At 43.9% G+C, this 19,758-nt stretch overlaps 1 protein-coding gene across 3 annotated transcripts in view; it reads right to left on the bottom strand.

Annotated features, from left to right (window-relative positions):
- GRM8 (glutamate metabotropic receptor 8) overlaps nt 1–19,758 on the bottom strand; it is a 561,423-nt gene that overhangs the window by 405,050 nt on the left and 136,615 nt on the right. For all 3 annotated transcript variants that reach the window (XM_053405016.1, XM_053405019.1, XM_053405018.1), the window contains exon 3: nt 11,910–12,126. In XM_053405016.1, the coding sequence (XP_053260991.1) occupies nt 11,910–12,126 (217 nt within the window). The remainder of the gene's footprint in view (nt 1–11,909; nt 12,127–19,758) is intronic.

Genomic DNA, 19,758 nt, shown 5'->3' with positions numbered 1-19,758 from the left:
TTAGCCGCTTTGAGACTCCTTCAGGTAGTGATAAAGTGGGATATCAAATCCAACTCTTCTTCTTCTCTTCTTTTATGTTTTATGGAAAGCAAGGCTATTCAGCAGCAGAAGCAGAATCAGGAGAATTCATAGAACCATAGAATTGTAGAGTTGGAAGGGACCCCAAGAGTCCTCTAATCCAATCCCTGCAATGCCAGAATCTTAGCTAAAACATCCATAACAGATGGCCATCCAACCTCTGCTTAAAAACCTCCAAAGAAGGAGAGTCCACCACCCTCCGAGGGAGACCATTCCTCTGTCAAACAGCTCTTACTGTCAGAAAGTTTTTCCTGATGTTTAGTCAGCATCTGCTTTCTTGTAAATTGAAGCCATTGGTTCGAGTCCTACCCTCCATAGGAGGAGAAAACAAGCTTGTTCCCTCCTCCATGTGACAGTCCTTGACATACTTAAAGATGGATATCACATCTCCTCTCAGTCTCCTCTTTTCCAGGCTAAGCATACCCAGCTCATTCAACCATTTCCAGACCCTTTATCATATTGGGAATTACTGACACAGGCTGCATCCACACCATACATTTAAAGCAAAACACACACCACAAGAATCCTGAGAACTGAAGTTTACCTGTCCCAGAGCCGCAATTGTCATGATCCTCAACAAACCACAGTAATATATGGCGCTTACTTTAGATTTTATCAGTTTTTTATTTCATAAAATGCATATACCTATTGATTGGGAGGGAAGTACACACCTCAAAACTGTTTACAAAAAGAATTCAGCAATGAAAATAAGCAGAAGCAAAGACAAGCCCCTAACCAGATTATAGAACATGTCAGCATTCTATATATCCAAATGGGCTCACCTAAACTGAAATGTTTTTAGCAGGTACCAAGAAGAGTACAGTAAATGTGCTGGCCTGCTGTCAATAGGCTGTGAGTTCTAAAATGTGCTGCTGCCACACCAAAGTGTTAATTTCTTACAATTGTGGAACAAGTACAGTTGTGCCTTGGAAGTCGAACGGAATCCGTTCCTGAAGTCCATTTGACTTCCAAAATATTCAGAAACCAAGACGCGGCTTCCGATTGACTGCAGGAAGCTCCTGCAGCCAATCGGAAGCCGCCTCGGACATTCAGGTTCCAAAGAACATTCGCAAAATGGAACACTCACTTCCGGGTTTGTGGCGTTTGGGAGCCAAAACGTTCGACTCACAAGGCATTCAGGATCCAAGTTACGACTGTATTATGTGGCACATGTAACAGGACCAGTTCCACACTTTGAAGCTGTTGGGTGGGGATATATGGAATAAGGGAAATGTCAGGGACGCGGGTGGCACTGTGGGTTAAACCACAGAGCCTAGGACTTGCCAATCAGACGGTCAGCAGTTCAAATCCCTGCAATGGGGTGAGCTCCCGTTGCTCGGTCCCAGCTCCTGCCAACCTAGCAGTTTGAAAGCACATCAAAGTGCAAGTAGATAAACAGTTACCGCTCCAGTGGGAAGGTAAATGGCATTTCCGTGCACTGCTCTGGTTTGCCAGAAGCGGCTTGGTCATGCTGGCCACATGACCCGGAAGCTGTACGCTGGCTCCCTTGGCCAATAAAGCGAGATGAGCGCCGCAACTCCAGAGTTGGTCACAACTGGACCTAATGGTCAGAGGTCCCTTTACCTTTACCTTTATGGCATGTGCATAGCCTTAAACTGGGTTCTCGGAGCTTTAAATGTTAGGCAGCAGCCAATGCACTATATGTTCAATCAGTGAAGGAATTTCTGATTGTGCAACAGAACGTGTTCCTTCTCCTTACCTCTGTTTGACCTGGGCCCTCCCCATATCTGATCCAGAAGATTAGGAAAGACTTTGGGACAAATTTAGGGGGTGTCAAGGGGACACACTAGCAGAGGAGAAGGAGGGAAAGTTGTGTTGCATAGCCCAAAGTCTCTGCACTGAAAGAACAAGTGTGTTGAATATTGAATTTAAAAATAAAATTACCTGCTTTAAAGAATGAAAAATTGGACAGTCCTAGCTACATAAACAGATTCTGCTGGCACAACAGCATTCATTGATTTGCTTTCCCAAAAGACTATCCTATATGAGTCAAGGCCAGACTGAGATTCTGGCCGACACGGTGACTTGTGGGGGTGGAGATGGCTTTTCAAGTTCCCACTGCTTCTGACAGACTTCTCTGATCCAGATCTCATACACATTCAGCAGGGAAAGAACGAAAGTTATAATGACACTGTGTTAAAATGCTTTTGCTTTGTGACAGTGTAAGTAATCGTTTAACTTCGAATTCAAGCACAACAAATTCATTTACAATTTTCCCAACACAAACGCCTCAGAAAAGAAAGATTACAAAGATCCCTGTTATCACCAGGGATTTGTCTATTTAAAGAAAAAGGCAATATTAGTCTTTTAAAACATTTGAGCCAATCACCCACCTGTCAAACTAAAAATAATATTTCTTGCTAAGTGCAAAATTATCATCGTCTTTTCAGGTACATATCATAGTGGCAAGTAGTATGACATTTACAAATTTTTGAACGTGTATGGACTTTTCCCTCAGCCATATATTAATTTTAAACATTTCAGATGTCAACCAGCAATACAGATGTTTAACGTCTTCTTGCATACTTTGGGTTTCCCATGCGCACATACACTCAAGACATATTCTCCAAAATTTAAGCTGATGCATATCTATCTATCTATCTATCTATCATCATCTATCTATCTACCTAGCTATCTATCTCTCTATCACACTACCAGCTACAATTTGGTTGCATTACCAAATTACTGTCTGTACATCTCCAAGGGTGTACAAAGTCTTATACAGGGCACAGAAGTGACACAACAATGTCCAGAGAGCCAGCCACTACATTGCTATAAATGGCTTCCTGGGATTGCTGCACTACACAACACATGCAGCAGCACCAACTCTCTCAGATTACAATAGAAACATACAATACTGCCTTATAGGAAATCAAACTACTGATTCATCTACATTGTTCAGTATGGTCTGCACTGCCTGGAATCAGCTCTCCAGGGTTTCAGATAGTGCAGTCTTCTGGATCCATAACAGATGCTCTTAACACTGAGCTATAGCACTTCTCTTCTGATCTACAGACCTTTCGTTTCTGCAGGGCCTCCTGCCCTTTTCTTGCTACACTTCCTTTTCTACTCACACTGCCTACCCAAACCAACATCCCCGTTCAAGACTCCCATCCATACATAGTACAGTGGTACCTAGGTTCTCAAATGCCTTGGTACTCATATGCTTTGGTTCTCAAATGCTGAAAACCCAAAGGTAAGTGTTCCAGTTTTCGAACGTTTGTCAGAAGCCAAATGTCTGATGCGGTTGTCGGCTATTGTTTTCGGGGTACCTGCACCAATCAGAAGCTGCGTCTTGGTTTTCGAACGTTTTGGAAGTCAAATGGACTTGCAAAATTATTGATTAAGAATGGATTAAGATTGGCACTTTTGTTTCTACTATTTATTTTATGTTTTTGTTTTTGAGGGTTTTTTTGGTTAATTTTTTTTAGTGACTGTGTGGAACCCAGTTCAGCTACTGATTGATTGATTGATTGATTGATTGTGTGACTGCGGAAATGGATAAAAGCCCCCCATCCAAACAATGACTATCATCAGTGCAGGTACGAAAAAATAATAATTTTATTTTTTATCATCTACAGTACATTCTTATTTATTTTATAGTAGAGTACATTGATTATTGCTTTCATTTTATGCATCAAGGGTCTCGTTAGAAAGTAAAATTGATCTTTTAGGGGTTCTTTTTAAAAGTCTGGAACAGATTAATCCATTTTGCATTACTTTCTATGGGAAAGCGCACCTTGGTTTTGGAATGCTTTGGTTTTAGAACAGACTTCCGGAATGGATTAAGTTTGAGAACCAAGGTACTGCTGTAACCCTGAAACAAACTGTTTCCCCATCTGGCACAAAACCCTTCCCACTGTATCTCCCGCTTCTCATTTCTGAGAACTCACACCAACTTCTTTCATCTCACATGGAAAACTTTAGAACCGTGTAGAAGATATTGCCCTCAGCATGAGGATCAGTATTCCCATGGTGAGCTTTTCTTGCCTCCTAGCTGTAGCAATTAGTAAACTCATTATGCATGTCATGTTCCCGTCAGCTAAGAATTTCCCTGCCCACCAACCACAGCAGTGGCTAGTTTGCTAGCCGAGCAGAGAAAGCTCTTGACCTACAGTTTCAACCAGCATGGCGGATTCTACTAAGTCCATATGCTCCAACATTCCTCAGGTGAAAAAAGGGTCATTTCTCACTCCCCCACCCGCAACTGACCCTCTTCCACCTCCACATTTTCATTCTCCCTGCACTCCCAACACAGAGCATTTCCTATCAGAAGAAAGGCAGATGCCACTATCATGACACCAGTGGAAGACAACACACATGCCCTCCACCATCCTGAGAAAATCCCTTAATCCCAATTTTATTTTATTTCATTCTTTGGTAGATTCAACAAACACACACACACAAAAAACAAAAAACAACAACACACCAAAAAATAATTTTATAGAAAGGGGCAAGATTAGATATGGATGTACAAAGCAATTAAAAATAAATAAATCAAGACTACAGTGGTACCTCGGGTTAAGTACTTAATTCGTTCCGGAGGTCTGTTCTTAACCTGAAACTGTTCTTAACCTGAAGCACCACTTTAGCTAATGGGGCCTCCCGCTGCTGCTGTGCTGCCGGAGCATGATTTCTGTTCTCATCCTGAAGCAAAGTTCTTAACCTGAAGCACTATTTCTGGGTTAGCGGAGTCTGTACCCTGAAGCGTCTGTAATCTGAAGCGTATGTAACCCGAGGTACCACTGTACTTGAGCTCCAATCGAATCCCCCTTTCTTGCCACCCAGGGCAGCCCTGCCTTCTTGCCTCCCCTCAGAGCCAGCTTGTGGGGCTGGGCCCCAGTGGTTGCAGCCTCTCCTCCTCTTCCTCACTCGCTCGCAAGCAACCACTACAAGCTGCCCAAGGGAGGAGGCCAGTAGCAGCAGCCATGGAGAGGCAACGGGGTGCTCCCGTGCCACCGCCACTATTTGGTACAAGCACCAGCTCATCCTCCTTCCTGAGCTCAGCAGCGACAGCATTGTCAGGGGAAATAGGGACATTCCGGGATCAAACCAGAAGCGGGGATGGCTTTGTAATTCCAGGACTGTCCTTGGAAAATCAGGCCGCTTGCAGGGTATGTAATCAGGGGTGGGAGAACCCTTTTAGGCCTGAGGGTTTTTAATTTTTGATGTCTTACAGTGGATGCTCAGGTTGCAAACATGATCCATGTGGGAGGCACGTTCGCAACCCGCAGCATTCACAACCAGTGCGTCTGCGCACGCGCAGGTCATGATTTGGCACTTTTGCGCATGCACAAAGCACAATTTAGCACAGGCGCAAGCACCGAAACCCAGAAATAACCCATTCCAGTACTTCTGGGTTCAGCGCAGTGCGCAACCTGAAATCATACAACCCAAAGTGTCTGTAACCTGAGGTATGACTATAGTGTGTTTTAATTTTTGGGAAGCTGCCCAGAGTGGCTGGGGTAACCCAGTCAGATGGACAGCATATAACAAATTGTTGTTGATATTATTCTTATCATCATCATCATCCTCTTCTGCATAAACATCCCGGCGGAGATGGAGTGCACATGCCTCTGTTGGGCAGAGCAATAGCGAGAAAGCATGTGTGGTCGATGTGGACAGAGCAACCGATCTGAATTTCAACTCTGTGTGATGTAGGTCTCTGTCCTTCTCTGCCAGGTAAGCAGGAGGCACGATGAGCGTTCAAGGGTACTTTCCAGGCAGGCAAAAACAGTCAAGGGGGGGTGTAAAGCAGAAATGGTGAGGGGTGTGGCCTAGGTAAGGTGTTGTGGCTGGGGAGAGGGCGTGGCTTGGGGACAGTTCGAAGAGTCAGATGGAAAGACTTTCATTCTGCAGGCTTGAATTTCCTCACTCCTAGAAGAACCGTCAATACGACCTATAGCAAGTGAGATTGGAAAATAAACTGTGTGGATATAAAAATATTAACTAAAGCCTTTGTTTTTGGAAATATCTGGAAAGAAAATAAAAGGCTCTCTTGTGACGCAGTTTTTAATCGGGATCCGCCATTATGAGACAGACTATGTTGCAAGATTAATAGTCATATGGGGAGGCGAGCCATTACTCTGTTATCATGTTTGTATTCTAAGTTCGACTTGGCAAATCTTCCCTGGAAGGCTAATTTATGGTGCAACTTGTCTGGGAAAATTAACAAGCAAACACCTAGATTTTATTTCATTGGAACTGAGAAAGATGGCGTCTGCCACCCGAGGAGGACTTTTGGATCAGCGTGTGAAGATTTATTGCAAACAAAAGACTTACCAGCTTTTAAAAAAAAAGGAGAGCCTTACAAAGTTCACACAGAAGCATAATATTGCTTACTTTAACTCGCCTGTGGAAACAACTCAGAGGCTATTAAGAAGAAAAAGGATAACAACAAGAAAATTGAAAGATGGCACTTGTGAACACTAAAAGCAGCAGAAATATGAGATGATTGGACCCTACTGAAGTCGAAGCATGGGAAGCCCCAACAAAAATTTATAATTTGGAAAAATATTTGGACTTTATGATATGTATTGGTATAATTTGGAATAATTAATGTGATATGATTGGATTGTTAAATGGAAAACTTAATAAAAATTATTTTTAAAAAATGAATTTCCTCACTCCTATTCTAAATGCAGGTGGGGCAGAATGCCTGAAGGACGACGTGTTGAGCATGGGATCTGGACTGGCTTGTCGTAACTGCAGAATAACCCCTTTCCCAAACAACTCTAAACTTTCCAAACCGCAGAACAATTACACACGCACACCCCACTCAACCCCTTCCCACTGACAGATGATCTGGCTCCTCCGTATTATGAGCAGAGAGTAAGAGAGAGTTCAGAAGGTGCTAAATGTTTCCCCTTAATAATAAGCCAGAGCGTTCTGCCTTGTCGTTTTTTATTCTCTCCCTTAACCGCCTGTCAAAGGAGGCAGCTACTTCCCATCAAGACTCATGTTGATGCTTCACTGGCCACAAGCAGGGATAAAACCTGTCCTCCAGCATTCCACACATCCCATTAAGGGGACGGATTGGATTTTGTAATAAGAATGTTGCAATAACCAAACCAAGCAAAAAAACCCAGCACCCTAGAGAGACTTTGTTTAATCATTCTCCGCTGCCAGACTTTGAGAAATGAAAGGCCAGCCACTGCTCTTTTCCCTGCTTGCGGCTCAGGCTCCCTGGCTGTCACTTCTCTGGGACACATGATGCTCAAACGAGGCACAAAAATATATATGAGAAAGATTAGGGAGAAGGAAGCCTCAATTTACCAACAAACATTTTGATAAACCGAGGAAAGGGAGGAAATGCTGGAAAAGGAACAGCTCTGGCAATCCGAGTGAGAGCTTGGTAAAAATGCCATTCGTCTTCAAGGATGTCTTGATCAAGGCAACTGTTCCTTGTTCCCATCATGTCAGTGGAAGAGAGATGGTCCTGATGGTGCAGCTCGCTGGATGCTGCATGCTGGATCTTCCTCCTTTCGCAAGAGCCATTGTGTGTGTTCCTCTGTGTGTATGTGTGTAATTTTTTCCCCATAACGTAAGTTACTTTTGTTACTCAATAAAAAATATTTATAAAAAAGTTGCTTTTGTTACTCAACCATTACATTCCAATTCAACAAAACTACTGTATTGACTTCCCAGCTCACCCAAAATCGATGTTTATAACTCAAATTACATACAATTGTGTTTCATGGTTCCGTCTTATCTAATTTCATCCTCTCTAACAAGTCTCTTGATATACTCTGCTGTTTTCTTACACTTCAAACCCCGATGTGGTTTTTGCTTACGGGAAATAACTTTTTATATGGGCTAGAAAGGGTTTCCAGTCTTCTTTAAAAGATTCTGAATTTGTATCTTGTCAGCGCCATCCATTTCGCCATCTCTGCATATTGCAAGATTTTCACCAACCATTCTTCCTTTGAGGGTGTTCTCGCCTCCTTCCATTTCTGAGCATAGAGAATCCTTGCCATTGGAGTCACATATATAAATACTGTTGAGGTTTTCTTTGGGATTTCGCTGTCTAGCAACCCTAGGAAGAAGTATTCTGGCCTCTTGGGAAAAGTCACTTACCCTATTTTTTGCTCTCTAAGACTCACTTTTTCCCTCCTAAAAAGTAAGGGGAAATGTGTGTGCCTCTTATGGAGTGAATGCAGGCTGCGCAGCTATCACAGAAGCCAGAACAGTAAGAGGGATTGCTGCTTTCACTGTGCAGCAATCCCTCTTGCTGTTCTGGCTTCTGAGATTCAGAATATTTTTTTTCTTGTTTTCCTCCTCCAAAAACTAGGTGCGTCTTATGGTCTGGTGCATCTTATAGAGCGAAAAATACGGTACTTTCCCCCCTTAATTTCATTAATGACAAGGGCTGTTGCTGATGCGTATCCCGCTGCCCATTTTTATCCCCTGCCCACTGGCCTGGCCCTCCAAGAAACACCAGAAAGCCCAGTCTAGTTGAGGGGTGAGGAGCCTTTCTCACACCGAGGGCCACATTCCCATCTGAACAACCTTCTGAGGGCCACATGCCAGAGATGGGTGGGGCCAGAGGCAAAAGCAGGTGGAGCAACCAATTTATAAAAAAAAAAAATGTACAGTAGTGTGTAGTTTCTACACACACTCTTCCCAACTGTCTATCCAGAGAAGCAAGAACCATTATCAGAGTTGAAGGAGACATACCAGACAGGCAAAAATGCCTAGGATGCGAAGAAATGCGCACTACATGGGGCAACCTTTGAAGGTGACTCGGAAACTACAACTAATCCAGAATGTGGCAGCTAGACTTGTGGCTAGAAGCGGCAACCGGGACAACATAACACCAATCCCAAAGGATCTACACTGGCTCCCAGTATGTTTCCAAGCACAATTCAAAGTGTCGGTGGTGACCTTTAAAGGCCTAAACGGCCTCGGCCCAGTATACCTGAAGGAACATCTGCACTCCCATCGTTCAGCCCGGACACTAAGGTCCAGCGCCGAGGGCCTTCTGTCAGTTCCCTCCCTGTGAGAAGTGAGGTTACAGGGAACCAGGCAGAGGGCCTTCTCAGTAGTGGCGCCCACCCTGTGGAACACATTTCCAGTAGATGTCAAGCAGATAAACAACTATTTGCCTTTTAGAGGACACCTGATGTCAGCCCTGTTCAGGGAAGTTTTTAGTGGCTGATATTGTATTGTGTTTTTAATATTTTGTTGGGAGCTGTCCAGAGTGGCTGGGGCAACCCAATCAGAAAGAATTATTATTATTATTATTATTATTATTATTATTAGGGTCAAGTGAAGAATGTGTCCTGAGGAGTGGAAATGCGGCCTAGGGAGAGGCCTAACACTCCACATCCCTGTTTTATTACATCTTCACATTTGGGCATTTTTAGAATCAGTACTTTCCCACTTCCATTTGCCACCACTGTCCCAGGAAATATTAATATTCAGCTCAGATGTGTACTACATGTGATCTTTGCAGATGCCTAATATAAACCTGTGACATGTTATTGTGGTACTGCGTTGACCTTTTCATTATGCTGCATTTCAACCGACAGTCCGTTCCTTTTTCTCTTCCGCATAGTTAAGGAAGTGACAAGGAGAAAGGACAGTCAAATGCATTTGCAAAATGTTTAAAGGCTCAGATTATCATAACCTAAAGCGATACGGAATTTATTCATCTTTTACTAAGAGCTGGGGTTTTTTGTTTAAGTCACCAGACCAGTCCTTCAAACAGTTCCCATTCTGTTCATCAGCAAGCTATTAAATACCTGGAAGATCCAAAAATCTTTCCAAAAATTGCATAGTGTTAAAGAAGGGGTGACGAACCTGTTTTAGCCAGAGCTCTGCCTTCCTTAGTGCTTTTAAAAAGCACACTTTTCCAATAAATATCCCAAGGAGCGTCTGCATTAGTTGATAATACGCTAAGAATTGTGATGAGAAAACTGTGTTCTTATATCTGTGTATGAAGAGGAATACAAGTGACTGGGCAATCGAGATCTCTGAGACACAGCTTTTTCTGCTGCCGAACTGCATTTCAGCTGACCTCGACTCCTGTTTTCTTTGGTCATGGCAACTTCAGTGATTCAGAGGCACCAACCACCCAACATTGCAGGGTGGTCGCAATGTCTGAGCTGTGTGGGTACAACCATGGGATCAGTGGATTGTCTCCACCAGTGCACTCACATGACCCCAAGTTTGTTGCCCACACACACACACACACCAGAAACGCCACTAGAGGGCAGCTCTGCACTCCTTCTACTCCACCAGCTGCTCCACCTTTGTTGGTTCAAATGCCCACTCACCCATAAAGGTCACTAAGTAACCTTGGCCTCTGGGCTCTCTCAAACTGGTCCACCTCACAAGGGATCTCCAACACCGTCACACTGAAGTAATTGGGGAAAGGGCAGCTTGCCCAAGACTTCCCCCACCCAATCAGGGGTGGCCCATCCCATATTGGTATCTGAGGCAAAACAGGAAGATGCCACCCTTCTCCACACACACACACACACTGCCTAAGCCTTGCTTACTTGGGTTGCACAATAGCAGCTTCCAGCGAGATTTTGCAAAACCGTGCCAGAAGGAGTGATGGAAGCACTGCCCCACAGGATTCCACCACCCGAAGCAGGATGCTTCACTCCACCTCATAGGCCCTAGGTACTGTGGGTGGGAAAGTAGCAAGTACGTTGAGTGATTCTCTGTAGTGAGAGTTTCACTGAGAACAGGTTGCAAGAGCGACACTGAGCAAATTAAACTTCATGGCTGCATATTTCAGGATGCCGCAACCACCACACCCACCATTCACTGTTCTCTTTCATCATTTAATGGAGGCTTAAAAAATCTATTGTTCTTCGAGAAGACCCAATTTCCCAGACAAAAGAGAACAACTCTAATGAGCACAAGATAAAGATCAAAGAGATGGTGGAAGGGGGAGGGCACCTCATGCTAATGACTTAAGAACTAGGGTATGTTAGGAGTTAGTCACGTAAGGGGGAAATGGATGGACAAGATTAAGAACTTCATAAAATGCAATGGAACAGGTATACCAACTGTAGAACTTAAACATCTAAAACCCTTGATTACCACACAATGCATATTTTTCTTCCTCTCCTCGGTGTGTTGCATTGCCCAAATAGTGTTAGAGGTGCCATTTACAAATGTAAAAGCACTGAAAGGCAGGCTCACAGTGTGTGCAGAATGTAAGGCCTGCAAGTTCAGAATTGACCTGTGGAATCCAGAAGACAACAATGTGTAGTCACCACGTCATGAAGGAGCCATATATCCTTGAGAACACTACATTCTAACACCCACTCTCTGATATAAAGGTACTTAATTGCACACTGAAGCAATAGGAGGTACATACGCAGTCTATATCAGTGCTGGGGAACCTGCACTGATTAGACTACAGGTCCCATCATCCTTGACCACTGCCTGGGTTGATGAGAATTGGAGTCCAACAGAGAAATTGGAGACGCCACAGCATCCTCATCTCTGCTGTATATTGCTTGCTAACCATCAAAGATTTAACTACCACTGCTACCTTCCAAACCAGGCCTAGGAATTAGCTTGCCTTTTTTGATAGCCACTTTTAATTTACCTGGCTTCCTGGTCAAAACATTTCCTTCCTAACTGGGTGCAAAAATGTCACACTGAGAGACAAATGAGAAACAAAACCAGCCACCACATGCGCAACTTCCCTCAAAAGGTATCTGCAGGGGCTAAATATTCCATGCAGGTCTAAGCAGGCAGAACCAAACTGCTCAACAGTTTACCAACTTGCCGGCACTAAACACAGTTGTTTTTTTAAAAAACAAAACAAAAAAATGATGTCCACTTACCAGTTTCCCTCGAGATCTGTGTGAATGCTTCGACGCCACTCTCTCCATAGTTCCCCTCTGAAGCCAGTGTCGAAACATAGTTCCATCCAAGTGCTGTCACAATATCAACCATGGCTTGGGCTTGATAAGAGTCGGGTGGGACCACCCGGGAGAAAAAGTCATACCTGGTGTTATCACTTAACTCTGGTGCTGTAGATGCATAGCTGATTTGAGGTATCTGCAGGGGGAGGAACAGAACAAAGGTAGTTTTTACATCTCTGAAGCGTAAATTACAAGCCAAGTGTGATCTCCAATGTAAGTCATCCACAAAGGAAGTGCCTTGATTTCAACAGGTCTACTCAGGGTATCCCCTTCATGGATCACTGCCTTGTCGTGGCGAAGGGGATTGAATAACTCCAAGAAACTATTAGCTATGCCATCCAGGGCCACCCAAGACGGACAGCTGACTAGCCGAGAGTTTGGACTAAATGTGATCCACCTGGAGAAGGAACTGGCAACCCACTCCTGTATTTTGCCATGAAAACTCCATGGACATAAAATAGGAGACGTTTTGAGAAGTGAGAGTTTCCAATGCATGCTCTGGTTCATGGGGTCACGGAGAGTCGAACATGACTAGGACGACTAAACAACAAACAACTCAGGGTATAAGGTAAAGGTAAAAGACCCCTGGGTGGTTAAGTCCAGTCAGACTTCATTATGGGGTGTGGCACCCAGCTCCTGCCAACCTAGCAGTTCGAAAGCATACCAACGTAAGTAGATAAATAGGTACCACTGCAGCAGGAAAGTAAATGGTGTTTCTGTGCACTTTGGCACTCATCACAGTGTCCTGTTGTGCCAGAAGCAGTTTAGTCATGCTGGCCACATGACCCAGAAAGCTATCTGTGGACTCCGGGTCTAACTAACATTGAAAATCTGCTTTAACTAAAGTTAGCAATCAAAACTAAGCTGCAAATTATCAGTAAACCTTTTGAGGCACAAATACCAATAATAAGCCTGTGATTTTATGGATACTCATCAACAGATATGCAAACATTTATACCCGATATGAAGTATCTTTTTATAATATACGAGAATAAAATAAATATTTTTAAAATCTAATCTAAAAAGAAACGGGAGCAAAGAGAAGGGAGATGGAAAAAAGAAACAGAAGAAAGAAAAATAAAAATTGAAAGGGGGGGAGGATGAAAAGACTTCTGATTCCCTGTCTGTCAGCTAAATATAGTAACTTGTTCAAAGTATTCACTCAAATTGACAACCAACTATTTTCTGAAAGCCAATATTATTTCAATCTTCAAATCCAGATATTACAAGTTAATTTTCTTTTTCATAGGAAGTGTTTCAGATATTCAATACCTGAGGTTTATTCATTTCAGTGGGGCCTACTCTGAGTAGGACTTAGTTAGGAAGGCTGCATTATACCAAGTAAGATCTGTTGGCCCATTTAGCTCAGTTTTGTCCGCACTGACTGCTTTGCCAGGATTTCAGACTCGGTTCGCTCTCAGTCCTACCTGGAGATGCAAGAGAACTGAACCTGGGGTGTTGTGCATGAAAAGCAGATGAATACAAGCCAAAGTGCACATGTTTCTAAAGACAAAAAAAAGTGTTCCAAAGCTTGATTATTCCAAAGAGGAACCAGTTTTTAATTTGTATGCAGGGTCCTCAAAAACATGGATATTATTTCACTCCTCCATGTTTTTTTCTTTAAAAAAAAAACCAAAACAGCTGGAAAACCCTGCATTCCTCAAAACTTAATATGATTCCTATATTGTTTCCAAAGGGAATGACTAAGTACATTTCAAGAAGGGTTCTTGGGGGTTTTTTTGTCAATAATGTGTGCTGTCAGCAATGCTACTAAATAAAAATTACAACTTAAAAATTATGACTTTTGCTCGGAGCTGTAAATTTTATGAGTTTATCTTGACAGTAACAGTCCTATAAACCCCTGTAAAATATTCCAGTACATTAATCATAAAGCTAAGTCAATCAAGGGACCCGTGAAAGTATAACTGAGCACTGTCCAAACTGAGCCACGTCCATAAATGAAATATATCAAACCTATACATCGTTCTTGATTTCTGGACCCCATAGTGCAGAACAAGGCTGGGGCACGTCTGACCTGACAGTTGAATTACAAAGCCCTTCTCACACACACCCTCAAACCACGTCCACCTGCCCGACCCCGATATCACATGGGAAGTCAGGCGTGATGCAGGTAATAGTTGTGAGCACCATCACTTTGAGGTTTGTTTGTATTTAAACTACTTTCCAAAGGCAAAACCCGGTCACCTGATGTGATAATTGTCAACATGCAGAGAGGCCGGGAGGCCAGCTGGCAAGCCCAACTCGGACGTCTCCTTCCATCGGCCCGTGCTCCGACGTAAATCAGCAACCCAAACTTCAAAAGCCAGGGCACGCAATTAGCAGAGTGTACTGTGCACACAGAAGCAGGCGTGAGGCGTAAGTCATGCTATAGTTTCAGATTTATTAAACATAAATCAGAACAAAGAAATATGTCGTCTCTCTCTCATGTCGTCTCAGAAAGAACAGCAAAAGCAAAGGTAAAGGTAAAGGGACACCTGACCATTAGGTCCAGTCATGACCGCCTCTGGGGTTGCGGCGCTCATCTCGCTTTATTGGCCAAGGGAGCCGGCATACAGCTTCCGGGTCATGTGGCCAGAATGACTAAGCCGCTTCTGACGAACCAGAGCAATGCACAGAAATGTCGTTTACCTATTTCTCTACTTGCACTTTGATGTGCTTTTGAACTGCTAGGTTGGCAGGAGACGGACCGAGCAACAGGAGCTCACCCCATTGCTGGGATTCGAACCGCCGACCTTCTGATCGGCAAGTCCTAGGCTCTGTGGTTTAACCCACAGTGCCACCCGCGTCCCACAGCAAAAGCAAAAGCTATACACAAATGGAAGTTTCCAGCATACTGTGCTGGAATGTAAACAGACATGTGACATGCAACAATTCCACACATCTGTTCCTTAAGGTGGAACGGAATTCTCAACAATAATTACATCAGATGATTGGCAGGTGGGATGCCTCATACAAATGTAAAGGTTGACATTCATGAGAGGAAGAGGTTGAGATCTGGCCCCACCCTAGTATAGAACCTGAAAAGCCAGGCGCAAGAAACCAGAGGCTAACATGCTACTAAACCCAAAGAGTTTGTCATATTTTTCGCGCATTCACGTTTGCTCACTACCAAGGGAAGGCAATAAAGTTTCTCCCGTTGGCTAGAAAGGAAACACCCGTTCCAAACCGGTCAGGTGCGCAATTGCCCTAACATCTCCATAAGGCCTACTTAACTGTGTCACAACAAGGGAAAATAATAGGAGTAGAAATATACTTTAGTAAGTCTGGTAGTCCCACACCTGCCATTGACATTGCGTGACCTTAATCAAATCTTTCCTTTAGTGACTCATTTGTTTTCAATGCCCTTCTAAGGTCTGGTTTACTGTGTCAGCTGTTGTTGGGAGATGATTGTGAAGGGCATCAGGAGTCTACATTTTTTTAAAATATAGGATGCTCTCAAAGACCCGTACTACCCACACGAAAAGCATGGGGTGGGAATCCATCATTAAGGAGAAGTCATTTTAGGCTATCTCCTTAAGCCACAAATAAAGATTCCTTCAGTTCAAACACTGGATTATTACTTTATAGATACCAGCACCGAAACCTTGACATTTTTAGTCTTCTGAATGTGACATTTTTCCAAAGGAAGCAAAATTGTCCCCTAAACGCTAATTTCTGTCACGCTGGTTTCTCAGCATGTCACCCTGCAGTTCCTCAGGGGATGCTGCTATCTGGAATCCTAGCCTGGCGACAATGGTCACAGCATCCATAGAAGCTTATCCCTGGAGTTTTCATAATGGTTCCCTTGTTACAGAGGATGAGGCTCAGATGAATGGTTCCCTTTTCATTCAAGACTCAGACTTGACTAAGAACAACAGGTCCACGCAGATCCCCGCAAATAGGCCTGAATCAGGTGCCTCATAGGGCCAATAATGTCCTATGCATATTCATTAACCCACATGCCAAATGTTTTAAAACTGTCATCAAACGTCTTTGCCCTTGTAAGAAGCTGTTGCAGGTGAGGGCCTGTGAGCAACGTCATTGGTGGGGTGTTTCTAGGACTAAGGTGAAACCATGAAGTCCCCTTGTTATTTTTGCCACTAGATGCTGCATGCTGTTTAAGTATTCCTAGCAAACTACAGTTCCCAAGATACTTTGGAGGGAAGCCATATTTGTTAAAGTGGTCATAGAGATCATAGAATTGTAGAGTTAGGGTCTGAGGACCATCCTGTCCATGGGTAGGCAAACTAAGGCCCAATCGCCTTCTCAATCTGGCCCACGGATGGTCCAGGAATCAGCATGTTTTTACATGAGTAGAATGTGTCCTTTTATTTAAAATGCATCTCTGGGTTATTTGTGGGACATAGGAATTCGTTCACCCCCCCCCCAAATATAGTCTGGCCCCTGACAAGGTCTGAGGGACAGTGGACTGGCCCCCTGCTGAAAAAGTTTGCTGACCCCTGATTCTAGTCCAACCCCCTGCAATGCAGGAATATGCAGCTGTCCCATACCATGATTGAACCTTCAACCTTGGCGTTATCAGCACCATGCTCTAACCAACTGAGCTATTGAGGCCAATATATGAGTGCTTTTAATGTTTGGTGTGAATGTGGCCTTGTATTCCTTATGATAGTGAAACTGAACCCAAGACATAGACAGAAAATAAGAGTGGTTTGGAAACAGAATGGATTAAATAATAATAATGCATAGATACAGATTCAAAATGAATCTTGGGGCTGTGCCCCCCCCCAAGTAACACAGGCATTAAATGCACCTAGAGGTGAGAAGATGGCATGATAGACGTTCCCCTATGTGCATTTGGCATAATGTCTATAAAACCCTAGGTAAAGGGACCCCTGACCATTAGGTCCAGTTGTGGCTGACTCTGGGGTTGCAGCACTCATCTCGCTTTATTGGCCGAGGGAGCCGGCGTACAGCTTCCGGGTCATGTGGCCAGCATGACTAAGCTGATTCTAGCGAACCAGAGCAGCGCACGGAAATGCTGTTTACCTTCCCGCAAGGTAAACAGCATTTCCTATTTTATCTACTTGCACTTTGACGTGCTTTCGAACTGCTAGGTTGGCAGGAGCAGGGACCGAGCAATGGGAGCTCACCCCGTGGCGAGGATTCAAACCACCAACCTTCTGATCAGCAAGTCCTAGGCTCTGTGGATTAACCCACAGCGCCACCCTCTTTCCATGCAATTGGGACCCTGCCTATTCAAAAGTTCTCTGAACAGTCATGGACATAACCTACATGTGCAAGCTACTTGCATAGATCTTTTCCAACTTCACACCAAACATAATATCAGCTACAAGCACAACCTATTTGTTCAGAAGAACATCTGAATAGTGTCCATCTTCTTATAAAATATAAACCTATCCAGTGTGAAATTTGATAGCAATCAGCTATCAGGGGAAGGGAGGGGAAAATAACCAAAGGAAAACAATACAACATCGTGCGCATGGTAAGATCAAAAGAGTTACTCTCCCTATTTTGCTACAGTTTTCTTCATTATTTTAGCAATTAATTGGATTGGAGTCTCTCAAGGAAACGCTTGGAGTGAAGGGCCTGAGGGAATGACAAAATAGCAATTTCTCCAGTTTTCCAAAAAAGGGAGGGAGGGAGGGAGGGAGGGAGAGAGACTTCTAGAGAAATGGGAAATAAGTACAAAGGGAGATCTTGCATCTGAAATTATGCTATGACGGTGCTGCTCAACTCAGATGTCTTGTAGGCAGTGCTTTTTTCCAGCTGGAACTCACCAGAACTCACTTCTCGCACCTCTCAGGTGCCATTCTAAGAAGAAAAAGAAGAGTTTGGCTTTGATATCCCGCTTTATCACTACCCAAAGGAGTCTCAAAGCAGCTAACATTCTCCTTTCCCTTCCTCCCCCACAACAAACACTCTGTGAGGTGAGTGGGGCTGAGAGACTTCAGAGAAGTGTGACTAGCCCAAGGTCACCCAGCTAGTCTAGAATGTGGAGGAGTGGAGACGCGAACCCGGTTCCCCAGATTACAAGTCTACCGCTCTTAACCACTACACCACACTGGCTCTCAGAGAGAGAATGAGAGAGGCATTAATGGTGAGGTCTGGCACCTATTTTTCTAGAAAAATAGCACTGCTTGTTGGATGGGTATACTCTTCCTCAGAGCACTAAATGAGTGCACCCAGAACAAGCAGCAGTGGGCAAGTGTTGAGGGTCATAGAATGACTTTTCTTATCTCTGCAGCTGTGATCTCCTGGGTGACATGGACACCATAAGGCAGTTGAATGTGCCTGTTTCCTCTATCTGTTTCCTCCCAACCTCTCTGCATGGCCCCGGATGTTGGCAACCTATGCTATGCCACCGGTTGCAGGGGGAAGCCTAAAATCACCCTTGAGCACTTAGTGATTAGAGACAGTGCACTTGCTTGGCAATGCTGGTAAAAAACAAATGAAGAAACCCCAACTGCTGGTCTTTCTCTATCAATATCAGCGCCTCCTCACCCAGAATGAGAGGAACAATAGAATCCTCAAGGCTTTCACACTCAGAGAGCTGCATCATCCAGTGTCGCATCGTCCAAAATGAGAGGCACGCCACAATCCTCAAGGCTTTCACACTCAGAGAGCAGGAAAAGCATATTGCTTGTTTCACTGACTGGCTAAAGGGGGACATCTCTTGCATGCAGCTACCTCTAAAAGAAGTGTAACTGATCTCTTGGCACTATCAGCAACACCTGCACCAGTTTCCCACCAAAGAGGGAGCCAAACACCCACCAATTTATTGGGAATCTTTTGTAGATACTACTGTTTCCCCAGCCTGCGGTGGGGTGAACTCCCGTTGCTTGGTCCCAGCTCCTATCAACCTAGCAGCTCGAAAGCATGCCAAAAAGTGTAAGTAGATAAATAGGTACTGCTCCGGTGCGAAGGTAAATGGTGTTTCCATGCGCTGCTCTGGTTTTGGTGTTCCGTTGCGCCAGAAGCAGCTTAGTCATGCTGGCCACATGACCCGGATAAACTGTCTGTGGAGCAGACAAATGCCAGCTCCCTCGGCCTGAAAGTGAGATGAGCGCCACAACCCAGAGTTCTCTGCGACTGAGCTTAACTGTCAGGGGTCCTGTACCTCCTCCTCCTCCTCCTCCTTCTTCTTTAGCAAACTATAAATGCTATGCTTCCTTGTCATATTATACCTACTGACCCTGGATTCCTGTAAAAAGACCTTCCTAAGCAATTGTGTGCAGCATCAAAGTGATGTGTGGCATGGGACTGGGAGTTACTCTGAAGTAGCAGTAGTTGGTTGATAAAAAATTAGGGAGAATATGATAACTTTCAGATGACCTATTCATCCTGATTTCTTCTCTTTTCTTTTTGCACAAATTGCAGGGAGGTTAAGACGGCGTTGGCTATTTATTGAGAATTCACTCTGATTTGTTTGCAGAAAGGTTAGTTGCATCAAACAGCTGTCAACCCACAATTTCCAGTGTCACATTCCTTATCACTAACAGCATGATATTTTAAGGAAGCGGGTTTATTTTTACAAGAGTTCCAAATCAACTTCAATTGCACAACCTGAATTTGCCGGCAGGTGAATCCCACCCGAAAGTAGTGACAGTATGGAAGCCCTCCATGATTAGGTACAAAGCTATTTAGCAAATCCAGCAAGCAAAGAATCATAGAATTTCAGAGCTGGAAGGGGCCTCAAGGCTATCTAGGAATCACAGCTAAATATTCCTCGACACAAGGGCACCCAACATCTATTTAAAAACCTGACAACAGAATTTCCTGTTTG

Source organism: Podarcis raffonei, chromosome 10 (assembly GCF_027172205.1).
Source record: "Podarcis raffonei isolate rPodRaf1 chromosome 10, rPodRaf1.pri, whole genome shotgun sequence".
NCBI classification, from domain to species: domain Eukaryota; kingdom Metazoa; phylum Chordata; class Lepidosauria; order Squamata; family Lacertidae; genus Podarcis; species Podarcis raffonei.
This window is presented reverse-complemented; position numbering and strand designations above follow the sequence as displayed.